Below are 25317 nucleotides of genomic sequence, written 5' to 3' on the forward strand. Positions count from 1 at the left end.
TGATGACAGCACCTCCTTTGTCAGCCTTTTTGATTATGATGTCAGAGTTGTTTCTGAGGCTGTGGATGGCATTGTGTTCAGCACGGCTGAGGTTATGGGGCAAGCAGCATCAATGTATACCTTCAAATCAGCGGCACTGCTATCAGTACCCACATGGCCCCACAGTATGCCAACATTTTTATGGCTGACTTAGAACAACGCTTCCTCAGCTCTCGCCCCCTAATGCTCCTATTCTACTTGCCTCTCCTTCTGCCCCTCCACCCCCACGAACATGATACAGTTCTGTGGTGACCTAGAATCCTATTTTCGATGTCTCCGACTCAGGAAATATTTCCAACACATCTCTGAACAGCAGACTAACCCACAGAGACCTTCCTACCAACACTACAAAAAGAAGGATTCTGGGTGGACTCCTCCTGAAGGTCAAAACAACAACTGGACTCCTACATAGAGTGCTTCTGCCAATGTGCAAGGGCTGAAATTGTGGAAAAGCAGCATCACTTGCCCCATAACCTCAGCCATGCAGAACACTAAGCAATTTTATAAAAGGTTGAAATGCCCTAGTTTGGAAAGAAATCCAGCTAATGGTTTAGGATTAAATCTCTTAACAAATATTGTTTAAGAATGTTTAGTTTATTAAGGTGCCTAGTGTTATTGAATTTGACCCATCTGCAGTCACTAGGGTTTGGTCAAAAATGGCTAAAAACTACTGAAAGCACTTTATAGACAAAACATGTAAACTTTTAAAATGCATACGCCTGCCAAGGGGGAGAACAGCAATGGAATTAGAGGGAGCTTGACATGGGAGCTGAGCTGTTAGGAACTGGTAGGTTGCTCTGAAACCAAGTTGACAGGGCCACCGAGGGGACACGACCACACATTTCAACAGAAGCTAACAGCAGAAGTACTGCATCCATTACATGAGCACGCGCTTCAACCAGAATTAGCAGGTGGAGTATATTTTGAAAGTCAACAAAGCATTTATCAATAAAGAATATTTAACTATTTTACATGTATAATAGTTAATTTCCTATCATGAAAGATACAAATCAAAACCAAGGACACGTGTAGTATATGGGAAATACTTGCTATATAAAATCAGTTATTGTGACGCAGGTGGGCTGTGGACTTTTTATAGCATGCTGGGAGAGAGAGGGGGGAGAGACCCAAAGAAAATGGTTGAGGCCCCAGGCAGTTGCCCTGCTTGCTACCCCCTAACACCAGCCAACGTTGAGAGCCAAGAGGGATGGGCTTGCTGTTATGAGCAGACGAACTGCCAGAGATGAAACAAAGGACATGAGAGAGAGCCCACATCAAACTCTAGAGATGCCGCCAGAGTGACTGGGACAAGGGCACGAAGCGACCCCGGGAACCCACTTCGGGTACTGGGATCTGAACTGTGTGTCAGGGTACCTTGTTTCAAAAGACCCTGGGTCGGAACCCCGTGGAGTAGGGCGGGCCCAGGTTCCCCTCCCCACTCTCGCAGTAGGCGACACAACTGATAGCACTGCGTGGTGAAATGGCCCCTTTGCACTCTCACGAGCAGGCATTACACCCCCAGCCTGGGGCATGCAGGCAACCCTCAACAGAGAGAGACTTACTCAGGAGCAACAGCAGCAACTAACAAGAAGACATAAAAGTGTGCAAATTGAAGTAGGCTAACACCTACCTAGTGTATACTATGCTTTTTCAGTCTTTTCAGCATATAAATTAAGTCCCAGCCTGGTCCTTCTTCGGTACCAGTGAGGGGGAACGGTGCCGGACGGATCCTGGTGCCAGCAGTGTGCTGCATGTTGATGCCCAAGTACTGGGCGTGGAGTCCGGGTGCGAGGGCTCTGATGCCGGGTGCTGAGCAGCCTCCATATGGAGGGCCCTTAATCGAACGTCCTGCTCTTTCTGAGTTCGGGGACGAGCGTTTTGCAGATCCACCATGTGTCTTTTCTGTGGGACTCCCCCAGGCACTTCAAACAACTCCGGTGCGGGTCACTGATGGGCACTGGCCGGCTGCACTCAGAGCATGGCTGGAAGCCTGGGGAGCAGGGCATGCCCGACTCCAGGGCAAAGTCCCAACTGGGACTAACTAGTAAAGTACTACAACAACACTTAACAGCTAACTAGTTACTCGACTGAATAACAAAGGAAAATGATCTAAACAGTGAAGAACCGTTAATGCTCTTGCTAAGCAAGACCAGGCACTCCAACCAACCGTCATGGGCGGTAAGAAGGAACTCAGAGGGTGTAGGGCTGGCAGCGCCTGATATACTGCCACATGAGCGCGGCACTCCAGAGGGCACCAGAGCCGGCCCTACGGATACCGCTAAGGCAAAAATCTCCAACAACTGTGCACATGGGCGCGCACACACTGAGAACTGAACTGACATGAGCAAGTACTCGAAGGAGGAGGAAGCTCACTGACGGCACGTCGACACGGATGGTGGGATGTAGAGTACAGACATGGCATGCCTAGATAGCATGGGTATAAGCGGTAGTGCAGGCAGAAAGGTCCGGTTTAGGCAAGAAGAGCAGAATGCCCTACACCCCTGACTGAATACCCCTAGGGCACACACCCTGCCTGGGCTTGATACATGCACGCAGTGCCTCCCACATCTGCACGAATAGGTTTACCGTGTAGCATCCCACTGCCTCCCTATGGAGTAACGCAACTTAGACAAGATCACCTAGAATTCCTGACTCCAACCTACAATTTCTGGAGGAGCTAGAACACATCTTTCTGGGACAAACAGACACAAAGACACACACACACACTGCTGTCCATGCCAGGCTGCAGCCTTATTCTTTCTGCTCATCCTGGGACCCAGTAGTGCTGCTTCTTTATTCAACCATTCCAGGCAGAGGCCTCTACTTCAGTACCTCCTCCTCCATAACCTATTCTGTAGCCTGTCTGTATCAACCCCTGGTCAAGGACAACAGTAACAACCAGTTGGGAGACATACTAACCTACAACTAGGAAGTGGAGGGAGATGCACGTAAACCTCTGAAGAAAGATTGAGACTTGTCCTTTAACAGCCTTGCAGATTTAAACATAACCACTTTTAAAAGCACCAAAATGAGGACATTCAAAAATAAGCTCTCCACAGCAATTTTAATGTGCTTTCAGTTATGTAACATTTTGCATCCCTATATATTCTGTTAATTTGCCTTATGATGCAGATACAGTACATGGCCACTGACAGCTGCTGCGGAAACTTAAAATGCCCTCACTTTGGTATATTTCAGTTCTTAATCATAAAGTTTAACATTTAACAGTTTTCTGGACTGAATTTTTTCCCTATGAATCTGATTTATTACACAAGTTAGTATCCTTTCAAATACACACAGAGAACATGAAAATACGTCAGTATGCAGTGTTCCAGATATAAGTGTAGAATGGGACATTAGGAGCTCTTTAGCATGGTAAAGAATAAAAAAATCACAAGGCACACACAAAATACATGATTTTCAAGGACGTAACTGTTTCTAAAACAAAATTTTGTTTTATTTCATTGAAGACCGTACTTTTTGAGTACTCGTATGGCTAGTATGAAGTTTTTAAAACAAATGTGAATTAGAGCAAAAAAGTTTTCAAAATATTATATTGTGCATTTTAAATAAACATAACAAATGGCCAAACTGAACTTTTCAAGTAGTTATAAAGGCTTTTGAAAACAGAAGCTTCAACTAAAAGCATCTCATCAGACATAAATATAATGTAGCTTTAATAGTACTAGGAGTCAGATTAAATCTAAAATATATGGGGCTTAAACACAAGTACTCATGCAATTGCTTTTAACTCAAAGACTATACCATCAATTTTTATGTTAGAACAACAACTTCAAAACAATTTTTGATAACAGATTTCTGCATCAAAGCAGTCCCCAATATTATTTGTAGAAGTGGTAGTATGTGTCAGTTATCAGCAGACACTGTAGTTTGTCTGAGTGGCAAATGTAATGTTAGTTACAAGTAGCTTTATTACGAAGTCTGTATATATAAAAAAGCCCTGTAGCTTGATAATGACAAAACATGGTATCCATTAATTTAATAATTAATTAAATTATTTGTCAGAAAAGACTCTAAAGAAAATGCAAAATACAATAGGAAAGGTATACAACTACAAGGAAACTGGAAAATTTTGTATTACATTTTTGAATGGTAGCTTCGTAGCTTTTTTTTTTTGTTAATTGAAATTATCCCGTTATCTTACTCTTTTAAAGCAGTCATGAGGATACCTAGATTAAGTTATTTATCAAGGCAAAAACAATATAACTAAAAGCTAAATGCTCCTGAACAAAATTCTCAAGAACAAACATTAAACACCTTGATATAAAAATCTCTCAGGTACACGTCTCACTCTGGATGCGAACTGCTGATGTACAGTGTTAAGACGTACATAAGAACGGCAATAGTGGGTCAGACCACAGGTCCATCTAGCTACATATCCTGTCTTCTGACAGCGGCCAATCCCAGGTGCCCCAGAGGGAATGAACAGAATAGGTAATCATCAAGAGATCCATCCCATCGCCCACTACCAGCTTCTGGCAATCAGAGGCTAGGAGCACCATCCCTGCCTATCCTGGCTAATAGCCATTGATGAACCTATCCTCCATCAATTTATTAGTTATTTTTTGAACACTGTTATAGTCTTGGCCTTCACAACATCCTCTGGCAAGAAGTTCCACAGGCTGACTGCGTTGTGTGAAGAAATACTTCCTTGTGTTTGTTTTAAACCTGCTGCCTATTAATTTCATTTGGTGGCCCTTAGTTCTTCTGTTATGACAAGGAGTAAACAACACTTCCTTATTTACTTTCTCCACATCAGTCATGATTTTATAGACCTCTATCATATCCCCCCTTAGTCATCTCTTTTCATGTCGCAGTTTTATTAATCTCTCCTCATACAGAAGCCGTTCCATACCCCTAATAATTTTTGTTGCCATTTTATGAACCTTTTCCAAGTCCAATACATCTTTCTTGAGATGGGGTGACCACATCTGCACGCAGTATTCAAGATGTGGAAGTAGCATGGATTTATATAGAGGCAATATGATATTTTCTGTCTTATTATCTATCCTTTTCTTAATGATTCCCAACATCTGTTGCTTTTTTGACTGCCACTGCACACTGAGTGGATGTTTTCAGGGAACTATCCACAATGATTCCAAGATCTCTCTCTTGAGTGGTAACAGCTAATTTAGACCCCATCATTTTATATGTATAGTTGGGATGTTTTCCAATGTGCATCACTTTGCATTTATCAACATTGAATTCCATCTTCCAGTTTGTTGCCCAGACACCCAGTTCTGAGAGACCCTTTTGTAGCTCTTTGCAGTCTGCTTGGGACTTAACTATCTTGAGCAGTTTTGTATCATCTGCAAACTTTGCCACCTCGCTGTTCACCCCTTTTTCCAGATCATTTATGAATATGTTGAATAGTTCTTGGCCCAGTACACACCTCTGGGTGACACCACTATTTACCTCTCTCCATTCTGAAAACTGACTGTTTATTCCTACCCTCTGTTTCCTATCTTTTAACCAGTTACCAATCCATGAGAGCACCTTCCCTCTTATCCCATGACTGCTTACTTTACTTATAGCCTTTGGTGAGGGACCTTGTCAAAGGCTTTCTGAAACTCTAAATACACTATATCCAGCGGATCCCCCTTGTGCACATGCTAGTTAACCTTCTCAAAGAATTCTAGTAGATTGGCGAGGTATGATTTCCCTTTACAAAAACCACGTTGACTATTCCCCAACAAATTATGTTCATTTATGTGTCTTACAATTTTGTTCTTTACTATAGTTTCAACCAGTTTGCCTGGTACTGAAGTCAGGCTTACCAGCCTTTAATTGCCAGGGTCACCTCTGGAGCCCCTCTAAAAAAATGGTGTCACGTTAGCTATCCTCCAGTCATTTGGTACAGAAGCAGATTTAAATGATAGGTTACAGAAGACAGTTAGTAGTCCTGCAATTTCACACTTGAGTTCCTTCAGAACTCTTGGGTGAATACCATCTGCTCCTGGTGACTTATTACTGTTTAGTTTATCAATTTGTACCAAAACCTCATCTAATGACACCTCAATCTGGGACAATTCTTCAGATCTGTCACCTAAAAAGAATGGCTCAGATTTGGGCATCTCCTTCACATCCTCAACCGTAAAGACCGATGCAAAGAGTTAATTTAGTTTCTCCGCAATGGCCTTATCATCCTTACGTGCTCCTTCAGCATCTCGATCATCCAGTGGCCCACTGGCTGTTTAGCAGGCTTCCAGCTTCTGATGTACTTAATTTTTTTGCTGATACTTTGAGTCTTTGGCTAACTGTACTTCAAATTCTTTTTTGGCCTTCCTAATTATATTTTTATACTTCACATGCCAGAGTTTATGCTCCTTTCTATTCGACTCATTAGGATTTAACTTCCATGTTTTAAAGGATGCCTTTTTGCATCTCACTGCTTCTTTTACTTAGTTGTTTAGCCCGGGTGGCTCTTTTTTGGTTCTCTATGTTTTTTAATTTGGGGGTATACATTTAAGTTGAGCCTCTATTATGGTGTCTTTAAAAAGTTTCCATGTGGCTTGCAGGGATTTCACTTTTGGCGCTGTACCCTTTAATTTCTATTTAACTAACCTCCTCATTTTTGTGTAGTTCCCCTTTCTGAAATTAAATGCTACAGTGTTGAGCCACCACAGGGATGTTTAAATTTAATTATATTATGGTCACTATTACCAAGCTGTCCAGCTATATTCACCTCTTGGACCTGATCCCGTGCTCCACTTAGGACTAAATCAAGAATTGCCTCTCCTCTTGTGGGCTTCAGGACTAGCTGCTCCAAGAAGCAGTCGTTTAAGGTGACAAGAAATTTTATCTCTGCATTCCATCCTGAGATGACATGTACCCAGTCAATAGGGGGATAGTTGAAATCCCCCATTATTATTGAGTGTTTTATTTTAATAGGTTCTCTAATGTCCCTGAGAATTTCCCAGTCACTATCACCATCCTGGTCAGGTGGTCTGTAATATATCCCTACTGCTATATTCTAATTATTCAAGCATGGAATTATTATCCAGAGAGACTATGATACAGTTTTGTTCATTTAAGATTTTTACTTCATTTGATTCTATGCCTTCTTTCACATATAGTGCCATTCCCCCACCAGCACGACCTGTTCTGTTCTTCCGATATATTTTGTATTACTGTGACCCATTGATTATCCTCATTCCATCAAGTTCCTGTGATGCCTATACCACCAATATCCTCATTTAATACGGGGCACTCTACTTCACCATCTTATTATTTAGACTTCTAGCACTGGTATTTATGCACTTTAAAAACTTGTCACTTTATAGCTATTTGCCATTACATGATGTAATTGAAGGGGATTTATTTTTCTTTTGACGATTTCTCATCAGATTCTACCCGTATTTTATCATCTTCCATCCTCTCCTCCTTATTAGGACATAGGGAATCTCCATTTATAGATCCTCCCTAAGGAACCACATGCTCCTCCGTACCTGTCAGCTTTCCACCAGCTCTTAGTTTAAAAACTGCTCAACAACTTTTTAATTTTACGCACCAGCAATCTGGTTCCATTTTGGGTTAGGTGGAGCCCGTCCTTCCTGTATAGGCTCCCCCTTTCCCCAAAGTATCCCCAGTTCCTAATACATCTAAACCCCTCCTCCCTACACCATCGTCTCATCCATGCTTTGAGACCCTGCAGTTCCACCTGTCTAACTGGCCCTGTGTGTGGAACTGGGAGCATTTCAGAAAATGCGACCATGGAGGTCCTGGACTTCAATCTCTTACCTAGCAGCCTAAATTTGGCCTCTAGGACCTCTGTCCTATCCTTCCCTGTGTCACTGGTACCTACATGTACCACGACCACCGGCTCCTCCCCAGCACTACACATAAGTCTATCTAGATGTCTTGAGATATCCGCAACCTTCACACCAGGCAGGCAAGTCACCATGCAGTTCTCCTGGTCCAGGCAGGCAAGGCACCATGCAGTTCTCCCAGTCACAACTGATAATATTTCATTGTAGAACTCTGCATAGTTATACTTTGTCTGCTGTAGATAGCTAGCTAGAATATAGAGGTTTAATTTTTGAACCTTCTTGCTAACATTCAGGTCTGATGCCTACCACAATGTGTCCATTCAGATATTCCAATGGGGGCTGAAATTCTATTTACTACAAAGAAACCCTGAGTTTTCTGTAAAGTTAGTAATGTCACTAACTCAGGGCAATGGTCCTTCTGCTCATTAAGGATTTAGTGGATATACAGATCACTTTTTACAATCATTTAGTACAAAAGGCTTCCCTGATACTTTCAGATAGTTTAAATCTCTTACCTTGAATTAGTGGTATATAACGTGCAAGTAGCTTTGCCCTTTTCTTTTCATATCCTTTTTGAGTGATGTCTCCTAAAGCAACAAAGAAAAGAGTAAGTCTTCTCAGTGTGTTTTAATACACCTATCCTTTATCAGAATGTCATCTTCTTAGGATTTTTTTTTAAATAAAGGAATTACACTTGTGTCTAGCCATTGGGCAGGATATAGGAACAATGCATGGCCTTATATACCATATGTGCTGTAATACCTGGACACAACAGCATGAAACCAAAAAAGAATAAAAAGCTGTTACAAGACTTGGAAGCTTCTATAGATTAAAGTTAGACCCATAATGAGTGCGTGTGTGTTTGATTAGTACCTGTGCTAGGGTTAACTTTGCAGAGGGTATTTGTTGTCTACCAGAGCACGACAGTTCTACAGCAGCACAAAAGATCTGTAGCGTTAAAGGAAACCAGAAGAGACAATGTGCTTTGAATCAGACCATTCTGTGATGCCAGAAATGTTTATTGCATCAAGGCTTAACAGAAGAAGCTTCAGCAAAATGGATGTGCAGTACTTCTTCCTAAGTGTTTAAGATCTTACTACCTTCTCTGTTTTTTTCTAATGTTTACTCTTTCAATACTGCATCAAATTACATCAGTTTTCAGCACTAATCTTGATTCTGCTATAAACTAGATAGTTGACACACAAATCATTGCGTTTTCAGCCATATTTCCATACATTGTCTCTCTGCGAACCATGACATTTCCTTTTGCATAATGCATCCCAGCCTACAAGAGAAATGTAGAACAATTCTATTTCTCTAGAAATATTTATGGACTGTTAAGAGAACTTTGGGGGGCTAAGATTTGCACAACTTCTGAAAAACAGAAGGAAAAAGCTTCATATAAAGCTTTCAGCAAAGTTATCATAAATTACTTCTATCAGATAGCTTAAATCTGCTCTTAGTGCCTGTCCTGAGCATGAGCCAATGTGGAACAATAATTTTTAAACCAAAATTTCTCTTCAGAACAGTCCCTGCTTCTTGAAGGTGGACTATCTCCCCTTTCATATTTTTCCACTACATGTTGGGGATGAGGGGGAGAACTCTGCAGTTCCACACATAGTACTAACAAAGCAAACCGCATGGTACTATACTAGAGAAATATGCAGCTACAACAAAAAGTATGAACTGAAGCTGGGACAGAATGTCAAAAGCATTTTCTCATAACTTTTGCCATGAAATACATTTCAGACACATTATTATTTGTTTCTACTAGTAACCACAGTATGAGAGATACTATGTAAACACAAAGAAAGCCTAGGTCCTACCAAAAAGCTTACACTCTTCCAAAAAAAGAAAAAGGTACATGAACTTGGATATGGCCCTATCAAATTCATGGGCATGAAAAATGTATCATGGAGCATGAAATTTGGTCTGCCTTGTGAAATCTGGCTATCATTGGGGGATGGGGGAGAGGGTTTTGCGGTATTACCATCCTTACTTCTGTGCTGCCTTCAGAGCTGGGCTCCTGCTTTCCAGTCACCCAGCTCTGAAGGCAGTGTCACCACCAGCAGCACCCCAGAAGCAAGGGTGGCAAGACTGTGATCACCCTATAACCACATCGAGCCCCTTTTGGGTTGGGACCCCCACAGTTACAACATCATCAAATTTCACATTTAAATATCTGAAAACATGAAATTTAAGATTTTCAAAATCCTATGTCCATGAAATTTACCAAAATGGACCATGAATTTGGTAGAGTCCTAGACATGGATTAGGTTACACCAAACAGAACCAACTGCTTTCTAAAAGTTGAGGTATTTTCTGTCTCCATCCCGTCGTCAGAGGGAACCAAAAAATTAAAGCCTGGAAAACAGAGAGAGAATTTAAAAAGTTTCAGCAATAACCAACTTTGCTGATAACTGATGTGTAGCATTCACCCAGAAAAGTGGCACCTATAATGCCCATTGGATGGGCACTAAGCATGCAGTCACTCCACTGATGTATACAACACGGCTCTGAATGTGTATGGATATAAACACATGCCTGTCAGATATTAAAAAGAATAAAACCTGGTCCTTAAAACTTGTCCATTTCTCTCAGAATACTGGAGGATAACCTTTTCAGTGTTCTCAACTGTACCAACATAACATGTTTTAAACACAGGCATTCCTCAACTCCCCAGGTCCTACCTGCATCAATATTCACTGATGATATACAAGTGAAATTACTCCAACACCATTATCAGTTACAAGGAAAACAGACCTATAAAGATGCGTACATGACACACTAGCACACAAACCGGTTACAGTAGCCGGCAGGTACTGTTCTAAATAAATCCTAAAAATATGAAAATTACTGAGAACTGTTGAAACTAAATATTGAACATACATGGACATAACTTCAAATTTTTAGTAAAGAACTATAAATATTGTTTAAAGTACACTTTCTACACAGGAAAAACAATATTTTGGATTGTATTTTCCCTGAAATATAAACTGAGAAGTACGGTAGGAAAATCAAAATTATAAATATTCACAAAACAAGAATTTCAAAAATACATCTGGTGAACCATGTACCAGGGAAACCTGAGCAAAACGACAAAGGCACCTTTATTACAGAAATCATTTATACAAAAGGAAAGGGAGCTTACCAAACCAACAGGATACAATGCTTTCAGTTTTTTACAAGGCTACCATCAAGGAAAACATATTTTGTCTTAAAAATAAAAACTATTGAACAGGACAGAAGCAATCTCCTCCTCCCAGCAAACACCATAAAAATCACTGAGTGCTACATGTAATTCAAGATAAATCTACCATACCTTAAATTGGGGGAGATCAACATTTTCATAGCTCTGTACCACAGACCACATAATCCTTATGTCAACTTTCTTTGCAAGACAATTACCTTATCAAATATCAGCCAACAGACAAGGTCTTCACAGCAGAAGCCGACCCGAGCATATTGTTAAGGGGAAAAGCCTTATTTAGAGTCAGAATATTGTATAAACTCTCTTTTGACATAAAATACAAACTCAATAATCCTACTGAATAAAAAGAAATTATGAATTAGAGCGCTTTCTTCAATCAGGTTAGGAAAAGTCTAAAGTCAAAAGCTTCTCTATAGATCTTCAGGGCCCCAAGTGAAAGTCAGACACTGCACAGCAGAGATTTCTTTGTTCCTTTCTCAAAAGCTCAGGGGTGGATTCCCTACTCTACAATTGCACCCCACCCCCACCACATACAGAGTGCCACAGTGGGATTAACCCAGTTCACGTTGGTTCCTTTGTAATTCCCATCCCCTTCCTAAAGAAAAGGGCCCTGAGTTCAGTCCCAGAGGCACATCTGGTGTTGCAGGGTCACAGCTGCTGTCATTTAGCCTCACTTTCTCCCCAGTTATTAGACAAGACAAAAGCCGCCTGATGTTCCTCAGTCCCAGGGAACCAGCTGGGAACATCTCTGTGTAAAGTTAGAAATTGGCTTGGATGGTTTGAGCTGTCAATCTGCCACTCAGAATATATACATATTTTAAAATGTGCCAAAATGGTTAGAGCGAGATGAATTAATCTAGTCTGAAAAAGAAAAGGACTGGAGTTTTCTTGATCTAAACTTATCAGAAAAATTTAACACACAAGTACACAAAGGTAAATTCTAAAATGCTGTATTACCCTCTAAACTACCTGTGGAACGCGTTATGATTTATCACAAGGTAATTTAGTCACTGTCAGTTTAACTGATTTTAAATGGTTTATGTCTCTGAAAAATGTAGCAATGGGAGCTGCACAAGAAACAGATGGGCCCTTAGCTCTGAGTAACTCTGAATAGTGGTGAGCAGACTCCCTCAACGCATGTGAAAGTTTGTGAAACCTTATTGAAATCGCTTTCAAATACCATCCCACTGCCTGAAGTCACAACTATTTGCTAACTAAAAATAAATTTTGATTTGAATATTGACTCTTAAAACTTGAAAAATAAACTTTGTATCCATTTTAAAATGACAATAAAAATAAAATAACTACACGAAGGAGACAAGAAACCTCAACTTCAATCCTCCATCCCTACTTGTGTCACACTTAAGAAGATAACAAGGGATTTGTGTAGCACAGGGTACATGTTGATGTCACCTGGAAAAGGATCATTAAGCACACCAACTGGTTTGACTTCCAACAGGCATTTTTGGGCACATAATATTATTTCTAGAATTCTGTTAATTAAGTATACTGAGAGCATCAATTACCTTTCAAAATTGTATAAGAACAGGGGTAAAAGTAAGTTAGAGGACTTACCGGTATGCCGGAGTCCTGAGCAGGGGGCGTGGCCTTAACCAGGAGAGGCGGGGCCTTAAATCCCCAGGCCCTTTAAATCTTGATTTCAAGGGCCAGGGCTCCAGCTACAGTAGTGGCAGCTGGGAGCCCGGGGCCCTTTAAATCACCCCGAGCTACCAGCTGCAGAAGCAGCTGGGAACCCCGGGGCTCGGGGGTGATTTAAAGGGCCCAGGGCTCCAGCTGCCGCTACCGCAGCGGAGCCCCGGGCCCTTTAAATCACTGAGGAGCCCTGGGGGCTCCCGGCTGCCACCACTACCCCAGGGCTCTGGCAGAGCTTTAAAGGGCCTGGGGCTCCGCTGTGGTAGCGGCTGCCCGAGCCCCGAACCCTTTAAATCCCTGCCTGAGCCCCGCTGCCCGAGCCCTGGGGTAGCGGCGGCTGGGCTCAGTCATCGATTTAAAGGGCCCTGGGCTCCAGCCGCCACTATCTCCCCGGTCCTTTAAATCCACTCTGGAGCCCCACCACCGCTACCCCAAGGCTTCGGGAGCAGGGCTCCAGCGGGGATTTAAAGGCCAGGGGCAGCAGAGGCGGCTGGAGCTCCGGGGCCCTTTAAATCCCTGCCACAGCCCCCCCACCCTACCCCAAGGCTCGGGCAACAGGGCTCAGGCGGGGATTTAAAGGGCCAGAGCGGTAGCGCTGGCTGGAGCTCTGGGACCCTTTAAATCCCCACCGCCACTATCCTAGGGCTTCATCAGCAGGGCTCAGGCGGGGATTTAAAGGGCCCCAGGGCAGTAGCGGGGGCTGGAGCTCCAGGGCCCTTTAAATCCCCGCTGCAGCCCCGCCGCCACCACCCCAGGGCTTTAAATTGCGGTCTGGGAAAGCCGGTCTCAGTACGGTGCACCGGCTCATACCGGTACGCCGTACCGGGGCGCACCGGTTTACTTTCACCTCTGTATGAGAACAAATTTAGCATAGCACTATCAAGAAAATATTATGGGGAAATAGTGACAAATTCTGAGAGTGGTCTGCATATTAAGAAAGCACACACATATCCACATTTTTATGCACAAGTTCATCAAGTGCATGTGAAAGGCTCAGCCCAAACAAGCAGCTACTGGATAGTAACAGGACTGGTCTACACAGTGTGGCAAAGCACACTAAAAGGGTGTGATTTCTAAAGCACACTAATAAGTTCCGAACTAACTCGTCCACATAGAACCTGCCGGTGTGCACTAGAAGTACATGAAAGCACACTAGAGAACGGTTAGTGCTCACTAGCAGGGTCTACATAGACCAACTAGTGCACTATGCATTACTCTGCTTTAGAAACTACATGCTGTTCTGCTGTGTACACAAGCCCCTACATCTCTTAAAGAACAGGTACTAGACGCGAGACTAAATTTGACTACAGCATGACAATTTAGAAGTACAACTGACAGTCCTACAGATAAGCAACTTCATATCACTTAATACCCAGAAAATTAAAATGGAAAAAAATTACTGTGTTCAGTTACACAACAGTATTAGTTATCTAGTAATTGCAGTGCCTCTTCATAGCAATGATCGTGTCCTTTACAAAGCAAGGATGGGATTTTCAAATACACTTGAAGTTGGCCTAACTCTGCTCTGACTTGAATCAATGAGAGTTTCACCATTAGCTTGAGAGAAAATCTAAACCAACACAGAGCACTTTGGAAGATCCCATCCTGAACAGAGATTTAAATACCACAGATCCGCAAAGCACTCTATTAATGTGGGTATCACCACCATTTTACAGATCAGGAAGCTGAGGAACATACAGGCCCACTGTGACCTAAAGTGTGTGACACAGCAAGGAACAGAAAACAGGGCTCCTGACCCTCAGTCCCATTCTCTATCTATTGTAGTACAGTGCTGTGTACATGCACTACTCCTCACCCAAAAACTGGGTATTTCTATTAAGAGTCCAGAGATTTTCTGCACTTCAATAAATTCTTAGATTCTGAAATATCTTAATCGTTTGCCTCTACAGCAAGAGTCTGCACCCCGAAAGCGCAAGCCAGGTTAAGTATCTAGATCACAAAAGCAACATGGCAAGCATCCAGGCTCAGTTAGGCCAATTAATGAATTGTTGTTCTAGTGATTCAGTAAATCCCTAGCTTATTCCACAGAGAAAAGGAAAAGCTCGTCCTACAGATCCTGGTCAATCCTATTAGCACTCTCTATGGAGAGTGTGCAAGCTGATTGACTGACAACCACTCTAAATAAATACGCAGGTGCACCAGTCTAATTCTAGCTACTGCTGCTACAATTTAATTATTTGAAAAATTGGTCATATTTGAGATGCAAGTTTTCTGTCTGTGACTTAAACCCAAACAAACTCATCTAGTGCTACATTAGAGTGAGAGAGAGTAACTAAGAACTGTTTTCATCGGCTATTACAAGACTCTGGCTTTTTCATTTACTGCAGATATGAGCTACAGAATAAAACCAAGTCCTTGCAATATATTTGAACTATTTAAAACAAATTTAAAAAGATGGATAAATAAAGATGCATTTTTAAGCCATTTCAGCTATTGCGAGTTTACAATAAACATTAGGCATGTTTAAAAAATATGTTTCATACAAAACCTTCATAGAGTCTTCACAGAGAGGCTTTAATTTGGTAATAAACACAGTGTAATTAAAGCAGATAATGCTTTCATATGATGCCATTGTGGTCAATCATGAATGTTAGCTTTTTCTCTGCTAGTTAATAAAGGAAAAGATGTGCATGTAGGGAAAAAATCACCTGGTCGGGGATGCACTGTACTTCCCACAAAAAGAAACAGGAGAAGTAGAATGAGCACATTAGCAAGGATTGAGCAGATCAATAATGGCATGCTTTAAGACTGTGTCTGACCTAAATGTATATTTTGTGTCTTATGTAGTACTGATAAAAATACCTAGATGCAGTACCACAATGAAGACCCCTGAAAAGCTTATTTTATATACCTTGAAATACCATATTCATAATTGTGTCTTACTCAAGGACTAAGTACTACCAAAATATGCAATATTTAATCCTTATGACTCTAACTTGATTACTGTGTCAGAAAGGCAATATGAAGAGTGAAATAATTATCCATTAACCCAGTATTGTGTCAAACTAGTATTCAAATGTATGTCTAATTATTTACTACTTTTGCTGTAGTGCCTAGGAGCCGCAGTCATGAACCAGGACCCCATTATGCTAGACACTGTACAAACTCTTAACAAAATGGAAGTCTATGCCCAAAAGAGCCTGCAGTCTAAGTACAACACAAAAGACAACATGTGGCTATACCCAGATGGGAGAAAACTAAGAAGCTTACTCTATGGCACTCAGCTGTAGTAACGTTAATGAACTTAGGCTCCCACTGTCCTGGGAGGAAAGGTACTATTCCTATTTTCCATGTGGGGAAACAGAAGAGAAAGTAAGTGACTTGCTCATTGCCACACAGTATAGCAGAACTCGGAATAAAATTCAGATCTGAGTTTATGTTCAAAGCCTTAATCATGAGACCATCCTTGCTCTGACTGGATCAATGTGCATTTAAAAACTGATAAGAGGTGCATGAAAAAATCTTTTTATTTAGGGCAATTTAAGGAGCTGATCCATAAGACCACTTACCCCCCTCTTTAAATTTGCTCTCAAGACTCAAGGTATTAGCCAGCTAATAACAGAGAAAGGGATATTTGGGGATAAAAATTAAAAATGATCATTAAATTACAATCACATTGTAATTCCTCTCCTGCACCTTTTGAATGCTGCTTGTTTTAGATTATAATCTCTTTGGAGCAGGGATCAAATCTTTCTTGTGGATTGCATCAAGCTATCTGGGTGCTATTTGAATACAAATCAAAACGATTACTGGGCTATAAAAATAACGGTAACATTTGAAGGAATTAAAGGCTAAATTCACAGTGGCCTCCAGCTGTGTGGGATCCCGATGAGGAAGCCCCAAAAGTTAATTGCCAGTTATTCAAATGGATTAAAATGAAGAAAAAATACTGAACTTTTGAAAACTAGGGTTTTTTGCTATTTTTATTCCCCTCCCCCTCCAAGCTAGAGGCATCTTAAAGAGGTCAATCTATTGTCTCTCAAATTAAGTACAGTCAACTAGTTTAATAAGATATAACTTCAAGAATTTTACAGATTCTACTGTTTGATACACAGGTTTCAGGAGACTTCAAATTGTGGGGAGACGTTATTTATATTGTGGTAGCACCTACAGGCTCCAATCAAAGAACAGGTCCCCACTGGTGCTCTAGCTCCTGCCACACACAGCTCCTAGTCCAGGATTATCGGAAGATCCCTGGCCAAATATTATTTGCAATAGCAGGCAAGCTACACGTACACACTGAGCTGGCACAATACTGCATTTTCACAGATCTATCATTACATATAATGTTCTGCAAATTGCTAGTCTGCTTCCTTGTTACAAATAACAAATCTTTGTTCTAGGTTTGACTAGTTACATGACATTGCTTTGCCAAGGCCTCACATAACACATCATGAGAAGCGTTAGCACAAGCGTTTGGGGTTCTTTTGAACCAGAAGGAGTTCAAGTTGATCTTGAATACAAATTCCCTTAATTGTAGATGTATAAAACATTGCCTAAAGCAGTGACACACAAACTTTTCCAGTCCCACCCCCCTTATCATTAACAGAATCTGTCCTAGGGTTGCCAACTGTCTAATTACACAAACCCAAACACCCTTGCCCTGCCCCTGCCCCTGCCCCTTCTCCAAGGCCCCAATCACTCCATTCCCCCTCCCTCTATCACTCATCCCCCCTCCCCCCCGTCCCGTCCCCCCCCAGCTCTCACTTTCACCAGGCTGGGGCCGAGGGATTCAGAGTTTGGGAGGAGGCTCCGGGATGAACCTGGGGCTGGGGTTTGGGGTGCAGACTCTGGGAGGGACTCTGGGGGCAGGAGGGGGCTGTAGGCTGGGATGTGAGAGGTGGTGCGGGGTGCAAGCTCTGGGAGAGAGTTTGGGTGCAGGAGGCGGCTCTGGGAGGGAGTCTGGGGTACGGGCTCTGGGAGGGAGTTTGGGTGCAGGAGTGGGCGCAGGGCTGGGGCAGGGGATTGGGGTGCAGGAGGGGGTGAGGGCTTTGGGCTCTAGCTGGGCAGCACCTACCTCAGGTGGCTTTTGGTCAGCAATGCAGAGGGACTAAGTCAGGCTCCCAGCCTGCCCTGGCTCTGCACTGCTCCCAGAAACATCTGGCGCATCCCTGTGGCCCTTGGTGAGTGGGGTGTCTCTGTGCACTACCTCTGCCTGCAGGCACCACCCTCTGCCTGCAGTTCCCGGCCAATGGGAGCTGCGGAGTCTGCGCTCGGGGCAGGGACAGCTCAGAGACCCCCTGACCTCCCCCAAGGGCCGCAGGGATGTGCCAGGCGCTTCCGGGAGCAGCACAGGGCCAGGGCAGGCAGGGAGCCTTACTTAGCCCCACTGCGCGGCCAGATTTTTAGAGGCCTAAAATCTCCCAGTTTGGCTTCCAGAGCCTCTGGGAAATAAGGCCCGATTCTGGGAGACTCTCGGCAAAACTGGGAGGGTTGGCACCCCATGCCTCCCCGCCATTACTGCACAACCAAGGCTTCCTCAGCAGTTGAGCTTGAGCGGAAGGCAGAGCTGGGGATGGGGGCAGAGTGGAGCTGGGGGTGGAGCTAGGCCTGGAGGTGGAATGGGACTGTGGGCAGAGCTGGGCCTGGGGGCTAAAAGGGTCTGGAAGCATGATACTTCCTTCCTCCCTCCCTCCTAGGGGGGCTGGGCCGGGCTCCACTGCAAGCCCCCCAAACGTTCCTCTGTGCTCCCTGTGGGGGCATTCCTCAGAGTTTGGGGACCTCTGGCCTATAGTGAATTTGTTTAATCTTCTTTAACAATAAAACCTTACTCTAGAAGTAGTCATGAGTATATGGTACACCTTGGGCTAACCAGTCTTGGTATTAACTGACAATCTCCTGCTTGGATCTATGGTAAATACTTTTGTTTTGTTTTCATTTGTGTGTCATTTCTCTAGGAATAGGAGCTTGCTACACACTATTTTATAATCCATCCAAAATATTTGGTAGGTTTTCTCTACATCTCAGATTAACAGGGACTACTGTGAGCTGCACTATAAATTTCATTTTTATGATATCTATAGTACATTTAACATATTTGACCAAATTAAATTACAATTGACAAAATACATAAGTTGATTTTTATGCATTACCCATGTTATGTCTTTGTTCATTGCTCATCTACACGAGAGACTACCTGATTTTGCTCCTATCTACATCTTTGGTTTCACTTACACCTACTCCTCGTCCATCCTCCAGAATTCTCTCAAACCTTTCTACTTTATTTCCTTGCCATTCCATTCACCATATGCTTCTTACCCCTCGAACAAGTGCTGGGCTTCCTCCCGCTAACTCCAACTCTCTCAAAACTCACTTCTTCCTAATTAATCCTTGCCAGCATTTCCTCTAAGAAGCTCATAGATCAGTGACTGTCATGAAGGGAAGCTGCCTCTTGTGTGCAGCTGACTGGGGAGAGAAGACATGGTCCAGGGATCTTGCTTCCTATGGCTACACCTGCTGCTGCCAGTTTGTACAGAGGGTTTCCTCATTCCCTCTCCCTTCTATTTCTCTCTCTCTCACTCACAGGGAAAGACAGTGGTGCCAAGGAGGAAATAATGAATCAGTGGCTTGCAATTAATGAGCGAGAATGATCAGGTGAATGAGGGGACATACAGCAAGAGAAGAAGGGGAGAGGAGCTGGAGGCAAGTTTTAAGAATGAGCTTGGGGCAGTGATTCATTGCACACAAAGAAAACTCAGGCTGTAAGCATGTCTCTTGTTATGTACATAAACTACTCCTGGGGGAATTCTAGACCACTACGCACGCGCAGAATTTATGTCCCCCACAGATTTCTTTGCTTCCCCACAGAAAAATGACTTTTTCTGACAGGGAAGCTGCCAGAGCAGTCACACCACTCCCTAGCAGTGCAGGTACATCGTTTCAGGCACCTGGAGCAGCCAGCAGAGAGGTAAATCACCGCAGGGCTGGGGGAACCCCAGCCAGTGGCTCCTACCCCGAGCTGGGATTAGCCACTAGTCCTGGCTGGGCTGGAGGCAGGAGAGGACAGGACTTCCTCTTCCCCTGTAGGGAGTGTCTGGGGCTGTCTCAGACCCATCATCAGAAACCTTCCCCAGCTGCAGGAAGCTCAGCATCCTCCCCTGCTTCCTGCCCTCATCACTCCTTAGCTGTGGGGAGAGGGGTAGCTATAGAGGGAGCTGCACTCCCATCCACCCAGCCCCCAGGCATCCAGACCTCCCATACCCGGACACCCCTCACCTGGTAAATCCAGAACCCCCCTAGCCCTCCATACCCGAACCCCACCCCACTGAACCTCAACCCCTGCCTCTGGACCCCCATCCCTGCATCCAGACCACCACTCACTGAGCTCCCTATAGTCAAACCCCCGCTCTGATGCCCCACCCTCTGCACCACCCTGAGCCCCCATGCCACAGACCTCCAACTAGCTGCTCCCAGACTCATACCACCATGCCCCACTTCCCCAGCATCCAGACTCCCCAGCTGACACCCCCAAATCTAGACCCCTCAGTTCAGCCCCAACCACCTTCATCTGGAAGCCCCAGCAGAGCCCCATTGTCCCTGCACCTGGAACCCCATCAATGAGCCTCTGTGCATCCAGATCCCCCCTACACCTAGAGCCCCTACTGAGCTGCCTGCACCTAGATTGTCCCACATAAAATCCTCACCACATACCTGGATCCCTCCACACATGGTTCCTGCCTGGATGAGCCTTTCTGCCTCACACCTGGTGTGCCTGGCGCAGAGGGGCAGCGGCTCCAGCGTGTTTCTGGGGCAGGTCCAGGCCTTGTGCTGTGTCAGGGCTGGGTGCAGTCTTATCGCTGAGTCTGTCCTGGAGGTGAGGGGGCTGAAGGGTGATCTCCCAACTTCATTCAGCCAGTGGCCTTTGCTCCCAAGTGCCATGCTGAAGCCTCTGCATTTATATATTGACAAATACAACCTGCAGAATTTTAAAATATTGTGCACAGAATTTTTAAATTTTTTGGCACAGAAAGCCCTTAGGAGTAGCAAGCACCACAGACTCACAGCATGATAGAAATTATTGTGAAAGGGCTGGGAAAGAATGAAGAAAACAGAACGAGGAAGACATAAAGCCTGTCACACAGCTGGACCCACAGGGCTTGGAGTCCTATTATATCAACTGATGCAGCCTGAGAAACCCACCAACAGAGCTGGTTCACAGGTAGCCACATAAATCTCCAGGAACCCAGGTGACTTCCTCACTAACTGCTCAGAGAAAAATCTGCTGGATGCACAAGCAGATACTTATGTTTCACTGCAGAAAGGGAACTAACAAATTGCTCCGAAACAAACTTCTGCACTTCGAGATTGTGGCCCCTATTCAAGAAAACTCTTAAGCACATGCTTAAATACATCCCTATTCAGAATAGCTTTTAAGTCCCACGATTCATCAGCATTTAGGCACTTGATTAAATGCTGTCCTGAATAAAGATACCCTCCTGAATCAGGGCCTTGGTGATGTGCAGGAACTTGGGTCCAGGAGGAGTGAATGGTTATGCTAGAGAGCCAAGTAGTTCCTTACCACATATTCAGATGTTTTTCACTACAAGACATGAGCATATGCCATATACATTTGTACCAGGTACATACTACAAAATAATTAAATTGATCTGCTCATGCATGCTTCACATTCTGAAAGGTGCTAGCCAAATAATCCCCTACAGACACACATCTTACCAACCTGTCACCTCTGCTCATGGATTGTTTTTTCACAGCACCCTCCCTCATAAATTGTGCATTTTCTCTTTCGTTCTCAGCATGTCTGCCTCACAACAGAAGGAGCGGTTCCTCACTGTAGCTGTGGTTCTTTGAGGTGTGATGCAGACATGTATTCCACTTAGGTGTGCGCGTGCCCAGCACAGCAGAGTCAGGGAAATTTGCCTACCAGTACCCACAGAGGGGTGGCACTCGTGCCTCATGGCTGTAGCTCCTCTTCTGGATATGTGAGGTGGCACTGCCCCGACCCTCCCTCGGAGTCTCTGCACCATACACAAGACACGAGACTCCGATGCAGTGGGGACGGAGGCTGGTTCATGGAATACACATCTGCATCACATCACGTCTGCATCACATTCCAGCCTGTGGGAGGAGGACACTGGGGCATGGTGCTGCACTATCCTGTGTACCAGCATCAACTCCTTGTCGCTCCACACTTTCCTTGGGGGAGGCAGAAGAGTCACCCCAAGATGTGGAAGGGTTTCAATTTGTCTAATGCAACCTTTTCCTCGGTACAGCTGACAGGGAATGGCTCCTCCGTTTCTTTGGAGAGATGCCTGCTCTGGAATATGAAGCAGCAGTACTCAGAGTCTGGGGGCCATCTCTGACCCGATGAGGATCTCGGTACCAAAGCAGGCCACTGATCTGTTTGAGCAGGTGCTGCTTCAGGTGAAGGTATTTGAGTCCATTTCTTAAATGATCTGCAGATCACTCAATGCTCTTTGACATGGGTCTCGCTGAGACTGAGCAAGCACGGTGTGTGGGGATCACTATTGTGGATTGCTCCCCCATACGAAGGGCAATGTTTAAACAACGTACTACAACTAATAAGAACTAACACTAAGGGTACTACTAGCTATATACAACAAGAGAAGAAAAACTGGTTGAGACCTCAAAGAGCTCCAAATCCAGCCACAGGCAGTAAGAACAAACTGAGGAGGAGCTGGGGATGTGGAGCCTCATGTAGCCAAGGGAGGGGCTAAGGCCAGGAGGAGCGAGCACCGCCCCCTTTGCAGATACTGCTAGGCAAATTTCTCTGGCGCCAGCGTGCTGGGCCGCGCACACACTTAAGTAGACTACAAGGTTGCATCTACTTGAAGAATCAGGCAACTCCAGCATGCCCCAGGCAAGCCTTTTTCAGGCCTTACATTTTGTTTTGTTTTTTATATAAATTCAGGCACTATTTAGCCTTATTCTAATCCCTGCATAGAATGGTGGCTTTCCAGCTAACTTCAAAATCATGTCAGTTTAACATTCATTTTTAGTTACCAAGCAATTTGCTATTTTGCCAGTCACTGATATTAAGTTTGTTTCTTCAGAAGGATAGTTTCCTTTTTAAACTTCACAGGTATGTCATATATAAAAACAAAGCTCCTCCCCATTATGTATTCTTAGGAAGAATATTAATAGTTAAAATGTCTCATGATTACAGGTACAGGAACAAAGCTTTCTGTTACTCAAATATGCTGCTATGCTTTTTCCTCATTGACCTTGAAAAGGTGTCCATTGTTTGTGAGGCGTCACACGAAAGTTTAGTTTACTATGTTTATTGTTTTAAATTTTAAATATTAAAAATGTTACTATAAGCCTGTTTCATGCTGAGTGTTATGCTACTAAATTTTCCATGCTAAGGCAGTGATTGACAGTGGAGTCCTTCTATAATATGAGATTTAGTAAACTTGAGATACTGGACTGCATCTTTATGACTACACTAAATCTTTATTTAAACCCAAGGATGATAACATGTTAGAGAGACTACGTCATATGAGCTCACACTAAAAGGCTTAAGGAATAAAGCAAACAGATGCATCTACAATTTCTCGTTCACAATCAAAGGCTGCAGTACGACTGCAAACCACCCTCTGCAGAAGAGCACTTAGCTAGCAACACAGCAGCAGTGCCAGCAGGCAGAGCAAGGCTGCAGCTGCTTCATAGCACCTAGGCTTATAGCTCTTCACTGTTTGCACAGAAATCCAACAGCGGTATCAGAGAAAGTCACTGCATAGAAGTAAGCTTCCTAACTAGAACACCACAAATTAAGAAGAAGCAGTTTTAATATTGCTGCATTCACTAAACCTACTTGTTCATGTTGCTAACCTTAGCGCTCTGACTGTCAAATTTATAATGTATACTACAAAACTCAGATTACCTAACAAACTAAGAATGCTCTAATTGAGGAAGAAACATGCAATCATATACATTTACCTATCATTTATGTTTACTAGTAAAGACCTTAAATATCCACAGAAATTACTATTTTGAATCTAGTGTTCCTTTTTTCCAGTTCTACAACAAACAATTTTAAAAACTGTGTCAGTTTAGAATTTCAACCCTGAGAAATTCTACAGACTAGATGGGACTATATTGCAACTCAGAGTTATCCAAAGGATATTTTAATTTCACCCCCATCTGTTGAAACATACTCTGCCTTTAGATAATGTGGAACATCCTTTCATCTTTTAATTACAATTCACATATATTATATTGATTCTGGTATCTCAATGGAGAATAGTTTGCAATGCCAGAAAACAGATGGTCATAGTAGATTTTTTATTAAATTATTAGGTCAAGAAGCAACTGTTTGTGAATGACTAATATTCTTAAAAATATATTCAGTCTTACAAAAAAGAGCAAAAATTAGTTAATCTAGAAGACTGTTCTAGAGCCCATTTTTTCCAGCGTGTGGCCTTTGTCAACATTAAATTTCAAAATTCACAGAGGATTCTTGCATTTAAATTTCAAAGATAACTCTACAGATATATACAACTAAATCTTTATATTTGTTAAAATAGAGTAGATTCCGACAGAGCAGATATTACAGCCAAATATTCAGATTAATATAAAGCAAACTTAATCTTGGAGGTTTTTTCCCCACTTACATGAGGAGCAGCAAGAAGACTGAAAATTCTAGTAAAAAGAACAGGAGTACTTGTGGCACCTTAGAGACTAACAAATTTATTAAAGCATATACAAACTAGATACCATTAACTTGGGTTTGAACAGAGACTGGGAGTGGCTGGGTCATTACACATATTGAATCTATTTCCCTAAATTAAGTACCCTCACACCTTCTTGTCAACTGTCTAAATGGGCCAGCTTGATTATCACTATAAAAGTTTTTTTCTCCTGCTGATAATAGCTCATCTTAACTAATTAGACTCTTACAGTTTGTATGGAAATTTCCAACGTGTGTGCGTGTGCGTGTTTCTTCTTACTATATGTTCCATTCTATGCATCCCATGAAGGGGGCTGCAGCCCACGAAAGCTTATGCTAATAAATTTGTCTAAGGTGCCACAAGTGCTCCTATTCTTTTTTGCAGACACAGACTAACATGGCTGCTACTCTGAAAATTCTAATGTAAATCAGACTATGGATTAGATCAAATATGCTTGAGAGAAGGTAGCTATCTGAGCATGCATAATTCACTCGGCTTTTTTTGTTTTGGGAACTCAAGATTAAAGGAATCAATTTTCACATGAATGGCTACCAAACATGTCTGCTCTAGATTCAATGCCCATCCGAAGACCCAAGAAACGAGGTGGAGAGAGTGTGGATGGGGCTGTCTTCTGATCTTGCCCCTGTCCTGTGTCAAGAGACCTGGGAAGAAAATGGATACTGATGGGTGGCAGGGCTGAAAGCTGGAGAAAACTGGGAGAACAAAAACTGTCCTTAAAGAAAGAGACTTTGGGGGGAAAATTGGACACTGTACTACCTCCCCCACTGTCTCCTGGGACCATAAGGACCTTTTTCATCTTAATCTTGAAAGATGTACTGACCAGACCGGGCCAGAGAGAGAACCAGAGGATATCACCACCTCTAGTGGTATCAGCTGAATCCCAAACACTACCTCAGATGTAAGACTGACTCCTCCCTTCAACCTCTGTGTTCTT

At 43.2% G+C, this 25317-nt stretch overlaps 1 protein-coding gene across 8 annotated transcripts in view; it reads right to left on the reverse strand.

Moving 5' to 3' along the window:
• DIP2A (disco interacting protein 2 homolog A) overlaps positions 1 to 25317 on the reverse strand; it is a 241219-nt gene that overhangs the window by 137653 nt on the left and 78249 nt on the right. For 7 of the 8 annotated variants that reach the window (XR_013347437.1, XM_077829453.1, XM_077829456.1 and 4 more), the window contains exon 2: positions 8345 to 8416. The exons of the other annotated variant lie outside the window; for it this stretch is intronic. Coding sequence is in view for 6 of the 7 variants with exons in the window: in XM_077829453.1 (XP_077685579.1) it covers positions 8345 to 8416 (72 nt within the window). In the remaining variant the exon portion in view is untranslated. The remainder of the gene's footprint in view (positions 1 to 8344; positions 8417 to 25317) is intronic. 8 annotated transcript variants of the gene reach the window in all.

The sequence above is a fragment of the Eretmochelys imbricata genome, chromosome 11 (assembly GCF_965152235.1).
Source record: "Eretmochelys imbricata isolate rEreImb1 chromosome 11, rEreImb1.hap1, whole genome shotgun sequence".
NCBI lineage: Eukaryota > Metazoa > Chordata > Testudines > Cheloniidae > Eretmochelys > Eretmochelys imbricata.